This window comes from Gracilinanus agilis, chromosome 2 (assembly GCF_016433145.1).
Source record: "Gracilinanus agilis isolate LMUSP501 chromosome 2, AgileGrace, whole genome shotgun sequence".
Taxonomy (NCBI): domain Eukaryota; kingdom Metazoa; phylum Chordata; class Mammalia; order Didelphimorphia; family Didelphidae; genus Gracilinanus; species Gracilinanus agilis.
This window is the reverse complement of record NC_058131.1, coordinates 615,243,892-615,258,278: the sequence shown is the minus strand read 5'-3', so window position 1 is coordinate 615,258,278 and position 14,387 is coordinate 615,243,892. Positions and strand designations below refer to the sequence as shown.

General features: G+C 35.6%; 1 protein-coding gene across 1 annotated transcript in view; it reads left to right on the top strand.

Moving 5' to 3' along the window:
* LOC123234247 (cilia- and flagella-associated protein 43-like) overlaps positions 1-14,387 on the top strand; it is a 178,095-nt gene that overhangs the window by 145,663 nt on the left and 18,045 nt on the right. The window contains exons 28-31 of the mRNA XM_044660174.1: positions 91-210; positions 5,705-5,812; positions 13,258-13,344; positions 13,839-13,927. Coding sequence (XP_044516109.1) covers positions 91-210; positions 5,705-5,812; positions 13,258-13,344; positions 13,839-13,927 — 404 coding nt within the window. The remainder of the gene's footprint in view (positions 1-90; positions 211-5,704; positions 5,813-13,257; positions 13,345-13,838; positions 13,928-14,387) is intronic.

Here is a 14,387-nt window from a genome sequence, read left to right as displayed (position 1 = left end):
GTTTGAATTGAAGTTGACTAACAGATTTATCTTACAACTCTTAAAACATGTAACATTACTAAGTATTAATTTTACTATTCTTTATTTTAGTCATTGGATGCTGAATTAAAGAAGATTCAAGGCTCTATTCAAGAAGCAACACAAACTTTTGATGATAATTTAAGAAAACTCTTTGATAGGAAAGTGGAAGCAGACATGGTTGTCTACCAGGTAAATACTGAGCTCACGAACCACAGTGATAGGCAACCTTTTGAACTTGGTGTGTCAAAATTCTCCAAAAAACCGAGCATAATTTGGATGGTGTGTCACTTTGAGAAAAAAAACATAATTCTGTGATATTTATAGTTTAAATAACAAAAATGCATAATTGTAATATATAACTGTATTTAATAAATCAAAATAGGTAAATTAATATAGGTAGAATTGTCATCTATAGTGCACAGAGTGTCTACACTACGCTATAGCAAATGTTTCATCCTTGGCATGCGGCCTCACACTTCTTTGTATGTGGCCGCATGTGGCTGCGTGCCATCGAAAATGGCTACGCATGTCAGTGCTGACACGCATATCATAGATTTGCCATCACCACTCTAAGCCAAGGATAAACCTTGGTGAACCTTGGTCCCACAGGTTAAGTTATGATAAATCAACTTAAGTTGTTTCATCCAGATTTCTGAGTTGGAGAATTGAACAGCAATCAACACAAATAAAATTATATCTACCCTCAAGGAACTTAAATTCAACTGAAGAGCAGGCAATATGTACACAGATAAGTAAATACTAAGTTATTTGAAGAGAGAGAACACTGAAAGCAAAGGATAATAAAATGCATTGAATAAGAACTGGCACCCAAGTAAAACCTTGAAGAAATTTTGGGATTCTGTAAGGTAAAAGTTAAGAACAGGCAAGAGTCAGCCCTTGGCAAAGACCCAGAGAAGATAAATGAAATCTCAAATCTAGGTACTAACTTGTAGGTTATTTTAACTAACACATGGAATGTATGGAGAAAAGTAGTATAGAAAGTCTGGAATAACTGAACATAGCCATGTTATCAAGGATTTTAAATGTCAAAGTGAGTAATATTATTTTATTCAAGAGACAATAGGGACTCATTTTTGAAGGATGGAGTGAAGATTATTTTGGCAGTATAGAGTATGACTTAAAAAGGACAGAGAATGGAAGAAAGGGAATTTTTAAAAAGTGATCAAGGGGCAGCTGGGTAGCTCAGTGGAGTGAGAGTCAGGCCTAGAGACAGGAGGTCCTGGGTTCAAACCCGGCCTCAGACACTTCCCAGCTGTGTGACCCTGGGCAAGTCACTTGACCCCCATTGCCCACCCTTACCAATTTTCCACCTATGAGACAATACACCGAAGTACAAGGGTTTAAAAAAAAAAGTGATCAAATAGTCCACTAAAGAGTTGAGAAGGGCATCAAGTAGTCTTGTGGCCATGTGACTGGAAAGAAGGAGAGAAATAAAAAGGGAATATTGTAGAGATAGAATGTGTAAGTTTTGATATCTGATTAAAGATAGAAAGTGAAGAGGAGGGAAAAATCAAATTACTTTGAAGCTGAATGTCTAGGATAGAAGAACTTCATTAGAGATAGAGAAGTTTGGAGGAAGGATATAGTATAATTAGAATTTGAACCCCAGGACTCTAAATCCCAGCTAACCATGTTCCTTCTCACATTACATCCTTGCATTTTGGAGATAAAGTTTGTGTGTAACCTCACCCATCTCTCTCTTTTCCCATGTGTACGGCTGGGAAAACTTTTCTTTACTCAGACTTTCACTTTTGTTCTTTTATTTCTTTTACTTCCAGTGATTATTAGTAAATCTTACAAAATATAATACTTGGTGTTATTGGATATTAATTTAAATTTTACAATATGTCAGGAGGAAAGATAAATTCTATTTTGGACATGTTGATTTTGAAATATGTATGGGATATTCAGGTAGACATCTAGCAAGAAGTTGGCAATACAAGGTTATATTGTGTAAGGGATTGTGGCTGGATATATTGACATATATCTTTGGGGAGATGATAATTGAATCCATGAGAGCTAATGAAACCACTCAAAGATGTAAAGAGAAAAAAGAAGGCCCCAGATAACGTCTGAGAGATCCAGGCTTGCTGGTTGGTTATAATAATAAACTACCAAGGAGACAGAGAAGCAGTGATCAAACAGAAAGAGAACAAACATAAGGTGTTATTATAGAAATGAAGGAAAGAGAAAGTGTTCAGGAGGGAGTGGTTGCCAGTGTCAAAAACTGCAGAGATGGAAACTTGAGAAGAGGTCATCCATGATTTTTAGCAGCTGGGAAATCTTTCATAACATTAGTTAAAACTGTTTCATTTGGGGAGAGGGCAGAAGCTAGACTGCAGGGATTTCAGAAGTAAGCATGTGATAAGTAATTGAAGATTCAGACAACTCTGTCTAGGAATCAGGCTATAAAAGGAAAAAATATAGGATGACAATTTGAAGGAATTGTTTTATTTAAAAAACTGGAATGAACCAGGCATTTTAAGACAAAAAGTAAAGTGCTAATAGAAAAGATGAGATTAAAGAAGAAGGAAGGGTTCAGAATGAGCAATAATTGGACAAGCTCTGGGAATGAACTTATATTTTAGAGTCAAATCATGTCAACAAGCATTTCTTAAGCACTTACTCTGTGCCAAACACTGTACTAAACACTGGATATACAAAGAAAGACAAAAATTAGTCCTCACATTTTCATGGAAGAGGCAACATACAAACAAAGACATGCATATAAGATATTGAAGATAAACAGGAGGTAATATCAGAAGAGAGGCATTAGCACCAGGGGAGACTGGGAAAGGCTTCATTAAAGAGGTGGAATTTTAGCTAAGACTTGGAGGAAACCAGGGAAGCCAAGAGGAAAAGATGAGGAAATAGAATATTATAAACATGGAGGATAGACAGTGAAAATGTATGGAATCAGGAGATAGAATGACTTATATCTGTAACAATATGGAAGCTGATGTCACTGTATCACAAAGTATATAAAAGGGGGAAAGAAAAAGAAGACTGAAGAAGCAAGAGTCAGGTTACAAAAGGCTTTAAAAGCCAAACTGGATTTTATATTTGATGCTAGAGGCAACAGGGACCCATTGGAGTTTATGGAGTAGGGAAGGAAAGGGTAACCATCCGACTTACACATAAAGATCAGTTTGACAATTGAGTGAAAGATGTACTGGAGTAGAGACTTGAGACAGGTAGACCAACCAGTAGGCTATTGCAATAGTCCAGATAAGGAGAAATGAGGACCCACACCAATGTAGTGGCAGTGTCAGAGAAGAAAAGAGATCATAATGAAGGAGATGCTACAAAGATAGATTTGACAGAACTTGGCAATACATTGGACATGGAGTATGAGTTGAAAGTGAAATTGAATTGAAAGTGAAAAGGCTGTTGGAAATGGGAATCTTCAGTGAAAGAGAGAAGTTGATGTTGGAGAAATAGATTTAAGAATCTTTTGCCTAAACATAATTATTGAGTCTATGGGAGCTGATAAGATCAAGTGAAATAATGTAGAGGGAGAGGGCCCAGGACAGATATTTGGAGGATAACCATAGTTAATGGGCCTGACCTGGAGAAGATCCAACAAAGGAGACTGAGGAGAATTCAGGCAGTTAGGAGAAAAACCAAGAGAAAGTAGCATTGCAAATACTTGGATACAAGAAAACATCAAAAATAAGGGGATGATTGACAATGTGAGAGGCTACAGAGATGTTAAGAAGGATGAAGACAGAGAAAAATTTATTAATTTGTTGATTGAGAGATCATTGGTAGCTTTGATAAGAGTTGGTTCCTACTTAAGAAAAGATTGTTGATGCTAGAAAAGAAATAAGTATTTCAAAATACAGTTATAACAAGGTGGTAAGTACCTTTAAGGCCTGTAGCAATTTGCCTCCAATTAGCAATTCTTTTAGTCTGATGAGCCTCCCATATCCTACAATTTGTACATTTTTTTTACTTTCCTTATATTTTGCTCTGTTTGTGGCGTGGTGTCTGTCTCCTCTTGTTTGGTTAAACCATAAACTACTGAATTTAGCATTGTAAGAAGAAATTAGTTCCAGGAGGCCTCTCTGGAACTAATTTCTCCAGAAGCCAGGAAGGGAAGGCCAGCTACTCACTCACCGAAGATGAAGTCAAAAGGAGAAGATCTAGGAGCAGTCCTCCAAGAAGCAGTCCAAGAACCAAGGTCCCAAGTTGAAGCTAAAGTCCAAGTCCAAAGCCACCTCCAAGAAACAAGTCACCAGTCAAAGATGCCTGGACAGGAAGTTCAGGATTTTTTATAGTCCTTTTTCCATTTCACTTCCTGTCCCTTCCTCTACTTTATGGGAACCTATTGCAGTCTTTCAATTTGCTTAGCACTGCCCAGGGGGTGGTCAGTCGCCTCTGGAATTGTCACCCACTTTAGCAAGTGACTTGCAAACACTCTTACTTATTGTTAAGTAGGAGTGCTTAAGTTTTTGATTGATTAACTTAAAAATTGCTGATTGATAGACAAAGAAAGTTTGATTCACTCTTCACAAATCCCCCCTATGATTCTTTGGGAGACTAGTCTCCCCAATGAATCATTTAGCATAACCAGTTTATACCTCTAAAGATCTTCAAGCTATAGGTGCATATAATATTGCACTTTTCTAAGAGGAAACTACAATAGTTAGAGATAAGAGAGAAATACAAGAGAGAGAGCAAGAGCAAAACCAATGTTTGCTAGGTGCATTGACAAAAAGCCAATTAGGGGGCAGTCCCCTTTGGTATAAGAGTTTACATTCAGAATAAATGTGTTCTACTCCCTTCAATTCAATCAATTACATCCCAAAGTTCATTCTGGATCTTCTGATGCAGTGGAGGTTTCTTTATGGCACTTTCTCCGAACAGTTCATTCTCTTGGGTCAAAGAGTTAGTGAGTTTCTTTTCCTGAAATTTTTCTAAAAAAAACAGCTTAAGTTTTGTATTTTACAAAAATTATACAGCACTTTGATAAGCTCAGTGGAAGATACAAAATACATATTAAATGTGGTTCCTCTCTACAAATACTTCATTGTCTGTTTGGAGGAAATTTGACACACATAAGAAACATCAAATAAAATGATATGACAGTGGAAGAGTTGTAGATAACAAATGCTATAAAAATTCGTAAGGGGAAAAAAAAGGGAGAATTAAGGTCTGAAGGGATCAAGGAAGGCTCCATGAAGGAAGTTGAACTTGAACTTGGCCTTGAAGACTAGATAAGATTTGGTTGTGAAGAATAGAGAAGGGAGGATTTTTCTAAGAACCTCTTTACTTCTTCATTGACAAAAGGTCAATTAGGGGGCAGTCCCCTTTGGCATAAGAGTTTACATTCAGAATAAATGTGTTCTCCTCCCTTCAATTCAATCAATTACATCCCATTCTCTTTCCTCCTTCCTTCCATCCATATCCCCAGCTATTGATAACATATTACCAGTCTGCATGGAATATTTGTCGAATTGTTAGAGTTTTATGTCTCCAGTTCCTTTTTTTAAGAAAGATAATTCTAGGATATTTTGTATTTCTTTAATTAAATAAAATCTTATTTGTATATGGTCCTCAAATGTTTTTATGTGTGGAGTGGGTAGAATGGGACAAGGACACCTATTTGCCTTCTCAAGTATTAATATTAATCTATTTTCCTTCTTTAATGTTTCCACAGGAGGAATTACAAATAATCAACCTCATTTTCTCTTTGCTTTTGGATGAAGAATTAAATACAAGGGAATTAGGACTGAACAACTTCCTTGAAAGGAAACAGGCTGAGAAAGTAATTATAGCATCTTTTGTACTGAAATGCCCCATGCTCATTTATCATTTGCCTCTTCTCATTCTTTTCCTCTTTCCCTTTCTCCATGGCCTAGTCCTGTTTGCCATTCCCATTTACTTAGCACCTCTGGACTTCTTTTTTCATATATAAAATGAAGAGACTTGGGCTACATAATTTATTAGATACCTTCCAACTCTAAAGTCTATGAACCTATAATTTATCAACTTAAGGTGTATATCTGCATTAGGTGAAAGCACTCTTCTCTGTATTAATGCTAGTAGGTATGCACAATTTTTGTGACTCTAGACATGTAATAATTCTGCATATTTGTTATAACTCTTAATAACCACAAGAGCCATAGTTACTCCTTACTGTGATAGAGTTCTGTGATATGCTCCTTACTGTCATCTTATGATATAATGATTTTGTGATATCATGTGATATAATACAGAAATGAAAGGTATTGAAGAAAAGAAATTTGCATTTGAAAAAACCACATGCCCTCTAAATAGCATTTTATTAATGATTGATAAAAACTTAAAGTATTGCTTTTTTCTAGTTAACACAGATCCCTGACAGCTTTAGATTCTACCTGCTTATGATTTACACTTAAAAATGGCTCTTCTTAAGACATCTTACCTTATGCTAAAATAATAACTATAAGGGCAGGAACTTCAGACCCCATGGCAAGGGAGTATAAGGGAAATTTTTCAGCATTTTGGCACCACTCAATTCACATTTAGGGCAAGCCCTATCCATAATGCTGGGTGATCTTGTTGTTGAATTAGCTCTTCACCAATAGATATTCTGTTCATACCATTGATTGTCTCGGGTTTTCCTAAGCATGAAATAAACAATAGGAATCTGGGAGCCACTCACCAGAAGCTTTGTAGTGTTCCTGAAATAAAGATTAGGTTAAAACATGTGTAAAAATAAGATGGCGGAGGGCCCTTCTGGGTGAAGATCTGGCTTTATCATGACAGAGAAATCACAAGGCCAGAGGTCTGCAGGTTTCCCTCCCAGTTTAAAACATGAAACCCCCAACTTGCAAAACACATATGCTTTTTTATAGTTTTATATCTGTTCCCCAAACCCCAGCAGAGCTTCTGGTTCTGATCTTTGAAACCACTGGATGACCTTTTGTTCTCTGCAACTTCCTACATGAACTAGTTTGCCTAGCGTACATTGAAATATGGATTAATACACTTATGATTAATATAGCAATTCACTTATGATTAATATGACAATACACACTTAAAATTACTGTTCACCCACTTGAAATTATAACTCAGGTATTTCAAGTGTGTTGTATTAGTTTAAGAATCCCTTTAGTCTGATACCTTGTAACTGTGTGATTTGTAGTAAGAATATGGTCCCAGGCACGACTTAATCTGGTTACATACAAATGAGGGGCTGCTTAATTAAATTTCCTTTTTACACATGAATATATATGTGTATATATATATATATGTGCGTGTGTGTGTATGTATATATGTATGTTGTGTATTTGAAATACTTTATGGATTATTGCTCTTATTACAGTTTGTGAATAACCAATTGGATATTTGTTCCTGCAAAATCTGTCTGGTTTACTTTATTCAGTTATTGTTAAGAAATGGAAAGTCTATACTCCAATCTGTTATTCAACAAACATTAAGTGCCATAGTCCTTGGTACTGTGGATACAAATACCAAAAAATAATAACAATAATAATCCTTACCGAGAGAGAGAGAGAGAGAGAGAGAGAATGAATGAGAATGAATGACATTTCATATTTGGTCTCAAATACTTCCTAGTTATGTGACTCTGGGCAAGTCACTAAACCCCAATTGCCACTCTGCCTTAGAATTTAGTATTGTTCTAAGGCAGAAGGTAAGAATTTCAAGAAAAGTAAATAAGAGAGTTTACATTTGATCAGGAAAGCATCATGTACATTTATTAGTATTTATACAATAAAAAAAAATAAATACAAGGAATACAAGGTAGTTATAAGGTAATAAGATGGAGAATGCACTAGCAATTGATAGAATCAGCATAGATTTCATGTAGGTACTACTTGAGTTGCTTCTTGAAGAAAAGAAGATTCTATGAGACAGTCATTGAAAGACAGTCATTTTAAAAATGCAGGAATAAGCTTGGACAATTCTGAGGGACTTATGAAAAAGAACGCTATCCACATTCAGAGGAAGAACTATGGCAGAAGAAACACAGAAAAAAAAACCAACTGCTTGAACACATGGGTTGATGCTGATATGATTTGGGATGTAGACTCTAAACAACCACCCCAATGCAATTATCAATAATATGGAAATAGGTCTTGATCGATGACACATGTAAAAACCAGTGGAAATGTACATTGGCTATGGGGGTTGGGGGTGGGTGGATAAAGGGGAGAGTAAGAACATGAATCATGTAACTGGAAATTTTTTCTAAAAATTAAAAGTTTAAAAAAATGCAGGGATAAGAAATGGGATGTGATGTGTAAGAAACAGAGATAATGACAATTTGGTTAAATTTTTTAAAAATCATAAATATTTTTTCAATCAGCAAAAATCCTCCTCTCCCTCTCCCTTCAATACCCCTCTCCCGTAATTGATAATGAAAGGAAAAATGAAAGAGACCTATGTGTATAAAATTATTTATAGTACCTCTTAATGTGGTGGCAAAGAATTGGAAATAGAGAGGATGCCCATCAACTGGAGAATAGCTGAACAAATTGTGGCATATAAGTGCTATAAGAAATGATGGTTTACTCAAAGGGCTATAAAAGAATGCCTGCCCTTTGATCCAGCCATACTATTGTTGGGTTTGTACCCCAAAGAGATCATAGATAAACAGACTTGTACGAAAATATTTATAGCCGCCCTTTTTGTTGTGGCAAAAAACTGGAAAATGAAGGGATGCACTTCTTTTGGGGAATGGCTGAACAAATTGTGGTATATGCTGGTGATGGAATACTATTGTACTAAAAGGAATAATAAACTGGAGGAATTCCATGTGAACTGAAAAGACCTCCAGAGTGAAAGGAGCAGAGCCAGAAGAACATTGTACACAGAGACCAATACACTGTGGTAAAATAGAATGTAATGGACTTCTATACTAGCAGCAATGCAATGACCCAGGACAATTCTGAGGGATTTATGGAAAAGAATGCTACCCACATTTAGAGGAAGAACTACAGGAGTGGAAACAGAAGAAAAACAAGTGCTTGAACACATGGGTTGAGGCGGACATGATTGGGGATGTAGACTCGAAACGACCACACCAATGCAACTATCAACAATTTGGAAATAGGTCTTGATCAATGACACATGTTAAAACCAGTGGAAATATGCATCAGCCATGGGGTGGGGAGAGTTTGGGGGGGGGGGGGTGTGAAGGGGAAAGAGCATGAATTATGTAACCATGTTAACTTTTCTAAAAAAATAAATATTAATAAATGTTTAAAAAAAGAAATGATGGTTTAATAAAAATCTGGGAAGATTGATACAAACTGACACAAAGGAAAGTAAACAAAAGCAAGAGATCACTGTATACTGTAGCACCAATACTGTAACAATGATCAACTATGAAAGTCTTAGAGTTACACTGATCAATACAATGATCTAAGACAATTCCAAAGGACTCATGATGAAAAATGATGTCTACCTCCAGAGAGAGAACCGATAAACTCTGAGTACAGATTGAAACATTCTGTTTTTTACCTTATTTTTCTTACTTTTTTGGCAATATAACTAATAGAGAAATGTTTTTTATGACTTCGCATGAAAAATGAATATCATATTGCTTCTCAGTGAGTAGGGAAAGGGTGAGAGGGAAGGAGAGAATTTGGAACTAAAAAAATTTTAAATAAATATTGAGCTTTTAAAAAAGAGATATTAAAAGGAAAGTAAAACCTGTTACAAATAAATATAGTCAATCAAAACAAATTTCTACACTGACTAGGTCCAAAAAAATTTGTCTCTTTCTTCACTCTGAGTCCTTTACTCAAGAGGAGGGTAACACGTTTCATCTTTAATCCTCTAGAATCATGATTGGTCATTCCACCCATCAGAATTTTTCATTCTTTTAGTTGTTTTGCTTTACCATATTGTTGCCATTGTTTGAATTATTCTCTTGGTTCTGTTTATTTTACATGAGTTCACACAAGTCTTCCCAGGTTTTTCTGAAATCATCACCTTCATTGTATCTCTACAACACAATAGTATTCCATCATATATATACATAAATATATATATATATACATATACACATAGATATGCTATAACTTATTCATTCATTCTCCAACTAATGGGCACCAATCATATTCCCAAACTTTGCTACTTCAAAAAACACTATAAATATTTTTGTTTAAGCTTAGAATTTGTTTTGCATTGGTATCAATCCCTTCCTTTATGTACTCTTCCTCTAATTATCTCTTCTATTTCCTTCCTAATTCTGTTGAGTGAAATGTATTTCTGTTCCCAATTGTACGTGCATGTATTCTTCCCTCCTTTGACCATTTCAGATGAGAATGAGGTTCAAATTATCAATTTCTCCCCACAAATTCATCCTAGTTTGTATACCTACTTGAACATATTGATTGTGCGAGATCATTTTCCCTAACCTTCCTTCCCTCCCAATCCTAAATGTATTTCTCTTCTCTTTCTTTTATGAAGCCAATATTCTTTTAATACATAATAGAACCAGTCTCAGGTTTTGTCTAATTAGACTCCTTCTGTGACCCCTGATGATGTGATAGGATTCAGAGGAAATACATATATCATCTCCCCATATTAGAATATTTTATTCTTATCTAGTATGTTATAATTGTTCATTCATGTTTACCTTTTAATGTTTCTCTTAACACCTTTACCTGAACTTCAGAATTGCTATGCAGCTCTAGTCTTTTCATCAGCAACACTTGGAAGTCCTCTATTTCTTTAAAATTCCATTTTCTCTCTATAGGATTATACTCAGTTTTTTACTGGGAAATTTATTTTTGGTTATAATCCTAGATATTATGCCTTCTGGAATTCAGACCTTTCTGTACCTTTAGGTTTATGGCTTATGAATCCTGTATGAGCCTGACTGTGGTTCCTGGATATTTGAATTCTTCCTGAATGCTTGCAGTAATTATTTCTTTGACCTAGAAGCCTTAGATTTTGACTAAAACCATGTTGGTGAGTCCACAGTATACTCCCAGAGCGTACTGGAGAGGGCTGTGCCCTTCCCCCTCTCCACATGCACCTGAGGACATTTCTCACATCACCTGTCCCTCTACCCAGTAGGCCAGTGGGAGTACTTCCTCCCTCCCCTATCTGGGGTAAGACAGTAAGGATCACATGCATTGTGAGAGTTGCAGTTTGAGTTCTTGGTCTCTAAAAGGTTAGTGTTATGCAAAAGAAGGGAAAGAAGGGGTAGAGGGCTGGAAGTGCTAGAATCCTTTTCTCATCAGATCTGGGTTAAAGAGGGAACAACATTTACAACTAAAAGGGTAAAAATAAAACATTAATTCTAATTCTAGTTTGAGGAGATAGGTTTTAGAGAAAGATAATGAGTCTTCTTTTGAACATATTGAGTTTAAAATGGCTCTGGGACATCCAGTTTTAAATGTCCAAAAGGCACAAATTTATTTATGGTAAAGACTGGCATTGGATACATAGACTTGTAAAGCATAGAGATAATAATGAAACCAATGAGATCTGATGAAGTTAGAAAGTGAGATAGTAAAGAGAAGGATAAGAAGATAGAGAAGGAAAAAAGAAAGCCCAAAACAGAGTTTTGGAATACCCACAATGAGAAGATATGATATGGATGATACGCCAGCAAAGAAGACTGAGAAGAAACAGTCAGATAGGTAGGAGAACCAAGAGAGAGTAGTGTCACAGAAACCCAGAGATTAAAGAGTGTTCAACAGTGTTAAATGCAGCAGAAAGGTCAAGAAAGATGAAGAGATAGATAGATAGATAGATAGATAGATAGATAGATAGATAGATAGATAGATAGATAGATAGATGAAAAAAGACTACCAAATTTGTCCAAAAAGAAATCAGTGGTAAATTTGGAGATGAGAGCTCCAGTTGAGTGATGAGATCAAAAGGCAGATTTAGGTTTCAGAGTTTAGGGTTCAGGACTGAATAAGAGAAGAGGAGACAATCAATGTAGACAGCTTGTTTTAAATTTTTGGCTAAGAAAAAGAGGAGTGAGAGGATGATACCATGAGAGTATGATAGGTTAAGTGAGTATTTTTTAAATATGGGGAGATTTGGCCATATTTAAAGGGAGTAGGAAAGAAAACCAGTAGTTTAGAGATGTTGGAAGTTGGAGAGAGAAGGGGAATAACAGAGGAGACAAATTTGCCTGGAGTGGGTACAAGGAGATGTAATAAAGAACACATGCATGTAGAGAGATTGACTTTGTGTACCAAGAAGGACCATCTCAGAGACTAGAGGAAAGAATCGGGAACAAGATTAAAGAGTTCTGAGATAAGAAGTGAAAAAAGAGAGAGCTCATGTAAAGTGGCTTTGATTTTCTCCACGAAGTAAGAAGAGGATGCATAGAAAGGGAGATGTAGAAGGCTTAAAAATAGTTAACATTTATGTAGTAATTTAAAGTTTGTAAAGAACTTTATATGTGTTAAATAATTTGATCCTCACAACCCTGTAAGGCAGGTTTTATTTATGCTATGCTATATATGCTATTATGAAGAAGAGAAGGTTTGGAATAACTTCTGTAGAGAGTGACATAGGAAATCAATTAACATGGAATAGAAGGATTGTCTTGTAGGATTTTTAAAAAAAAACATTTGTAATAGGCTTAATCAGTGTGCTTATGTGACTTCTTAGAATTTGGTTTAGTAATCTGAGTAGGAGGCAGATGGTGGGAGCAATTCAAAGCTGAAATTTGGCAGGACTATATGGCAACAGGATGAGGAGGCAGGGAATTCTATCATTAAGGATAATGTGGGATTGAATTGGTTAGCTATAGGGTTGAGCCTGGGAAGGAAGAAAGCATGGGAAATGGCCCAAGAAAGTATTGAGGGATGTGTGGATTAGAGGTCTTGATGAGGGAGAAAGGTTTAAAAGAGAAGAGGGACAGGAAAACATGAAATGATGAAGGAGTTTTCTCAGTTCTCATCCTTCTTGACATTTCTGCTGTATTTAACATTGTTGACTACTCTCTCCTCCTAAATATTTTTCCCTCTCTGGGTTTTGTGTTTTAACTCTTTCTTGTTTCTCCTTCTACCAATCTCTTATCCTTCTCATTCATCTTTGCTGGTTTAGCAACTACATCATGTTCCCAAACTGTAGATTTTCCCAAGTTCCGCTTCCTTAGGTTATAAATAGAGAAATGTTATAGTTTTTTTCATCACAGATACATTTAAGAAACTTCTTGTTCTCAACTTGTTTAATTGTCTCCAACTCATCTCAAATTCTGTTCTGTTATTCCTGATATTGTTATAGAAAAGAACAGCTAAGGATGTCTTCAGGGCCCGAGAAGAAGTTGATGCATTCAGAGAAAGCTATGACAATTTAGTTGCAGAGGACAAAGTAAGAGTCATCTTTCTATTCTTGTACATATAGAGTTACCTCTGAACTTCTGGATTTGGAATGGACTAAAAAGAATAGTATTTCTTTATGGATTTTTCTCCTTTCAGTTTTACTTTGATTCTTAGGTGTAGGTTCACCTCACTTTGTAGATATGCCCTGAAAAACTTTATTTAAGCTGAATTTTGGTAAATTATATTACTTCCCCTCTCCAGGCTTCATTTTCTTTATGTGTAATATGAGGGGGTTAGGCTAGATCCTTTCAGGTCTACAGTTCTACAATTCTATGGAGTAATATTTTAATCCACTATTAAATTCACCATTTAAAAGAAACTAGTGAATCCTTCTGCATGATGAATGAATATTCCCTAACATACATGTTTTCATATGTTGCTATTTCTCAGAATGAGATACAATAGAATTTTGAAGAAGAAATGTCATTTAATTAAAAGTTTCAAAATAAGCCACAGTCTAGTGATTATATGTTTTTCCAACAGGTTGTGGACCGTGGATTTAAAAAAGAGTTAGCTGAACTTGCCAGTCAACATGTTGAAATACTCCACAAACTCTTTAGACGCCGACCAAGGTTGATTTCCTTTTTGTTTGGCCTTTATCTCATGGTTAACACCTTTCTCAGGGATCATTTTTTGACTAATTAAAAGAAAAAGGAAAAATCAGAATTCTAATTCACAAAAATATTTATTGCAACATTCAGGCAATCTAATTAAAATAATATAATTTTAGACAAATGATTGAGCTCATAAATGAACCTTATATAGTTTAATGTTTTAAGTAAGCCATTCTGAGACACTGTAATGAATGGGGGGAAAAGTCATTTGTTGAATGTTTATGTTGACTATGTGCAAAATGCCATGCTATACCAGTGATGGGCAAACCTTTTAAAGAGGGGGCCAAAGGAAAGGAAATGCTCATCTGTCAGTCTGTTTCTAAGGCAACTCTTTGGAAGTTTCATCGTATTGTATCCTACTTGTTGTATTTGTCAGATTAGGAATAATGTCACACACCAGATAGAACATTTCAGGGGG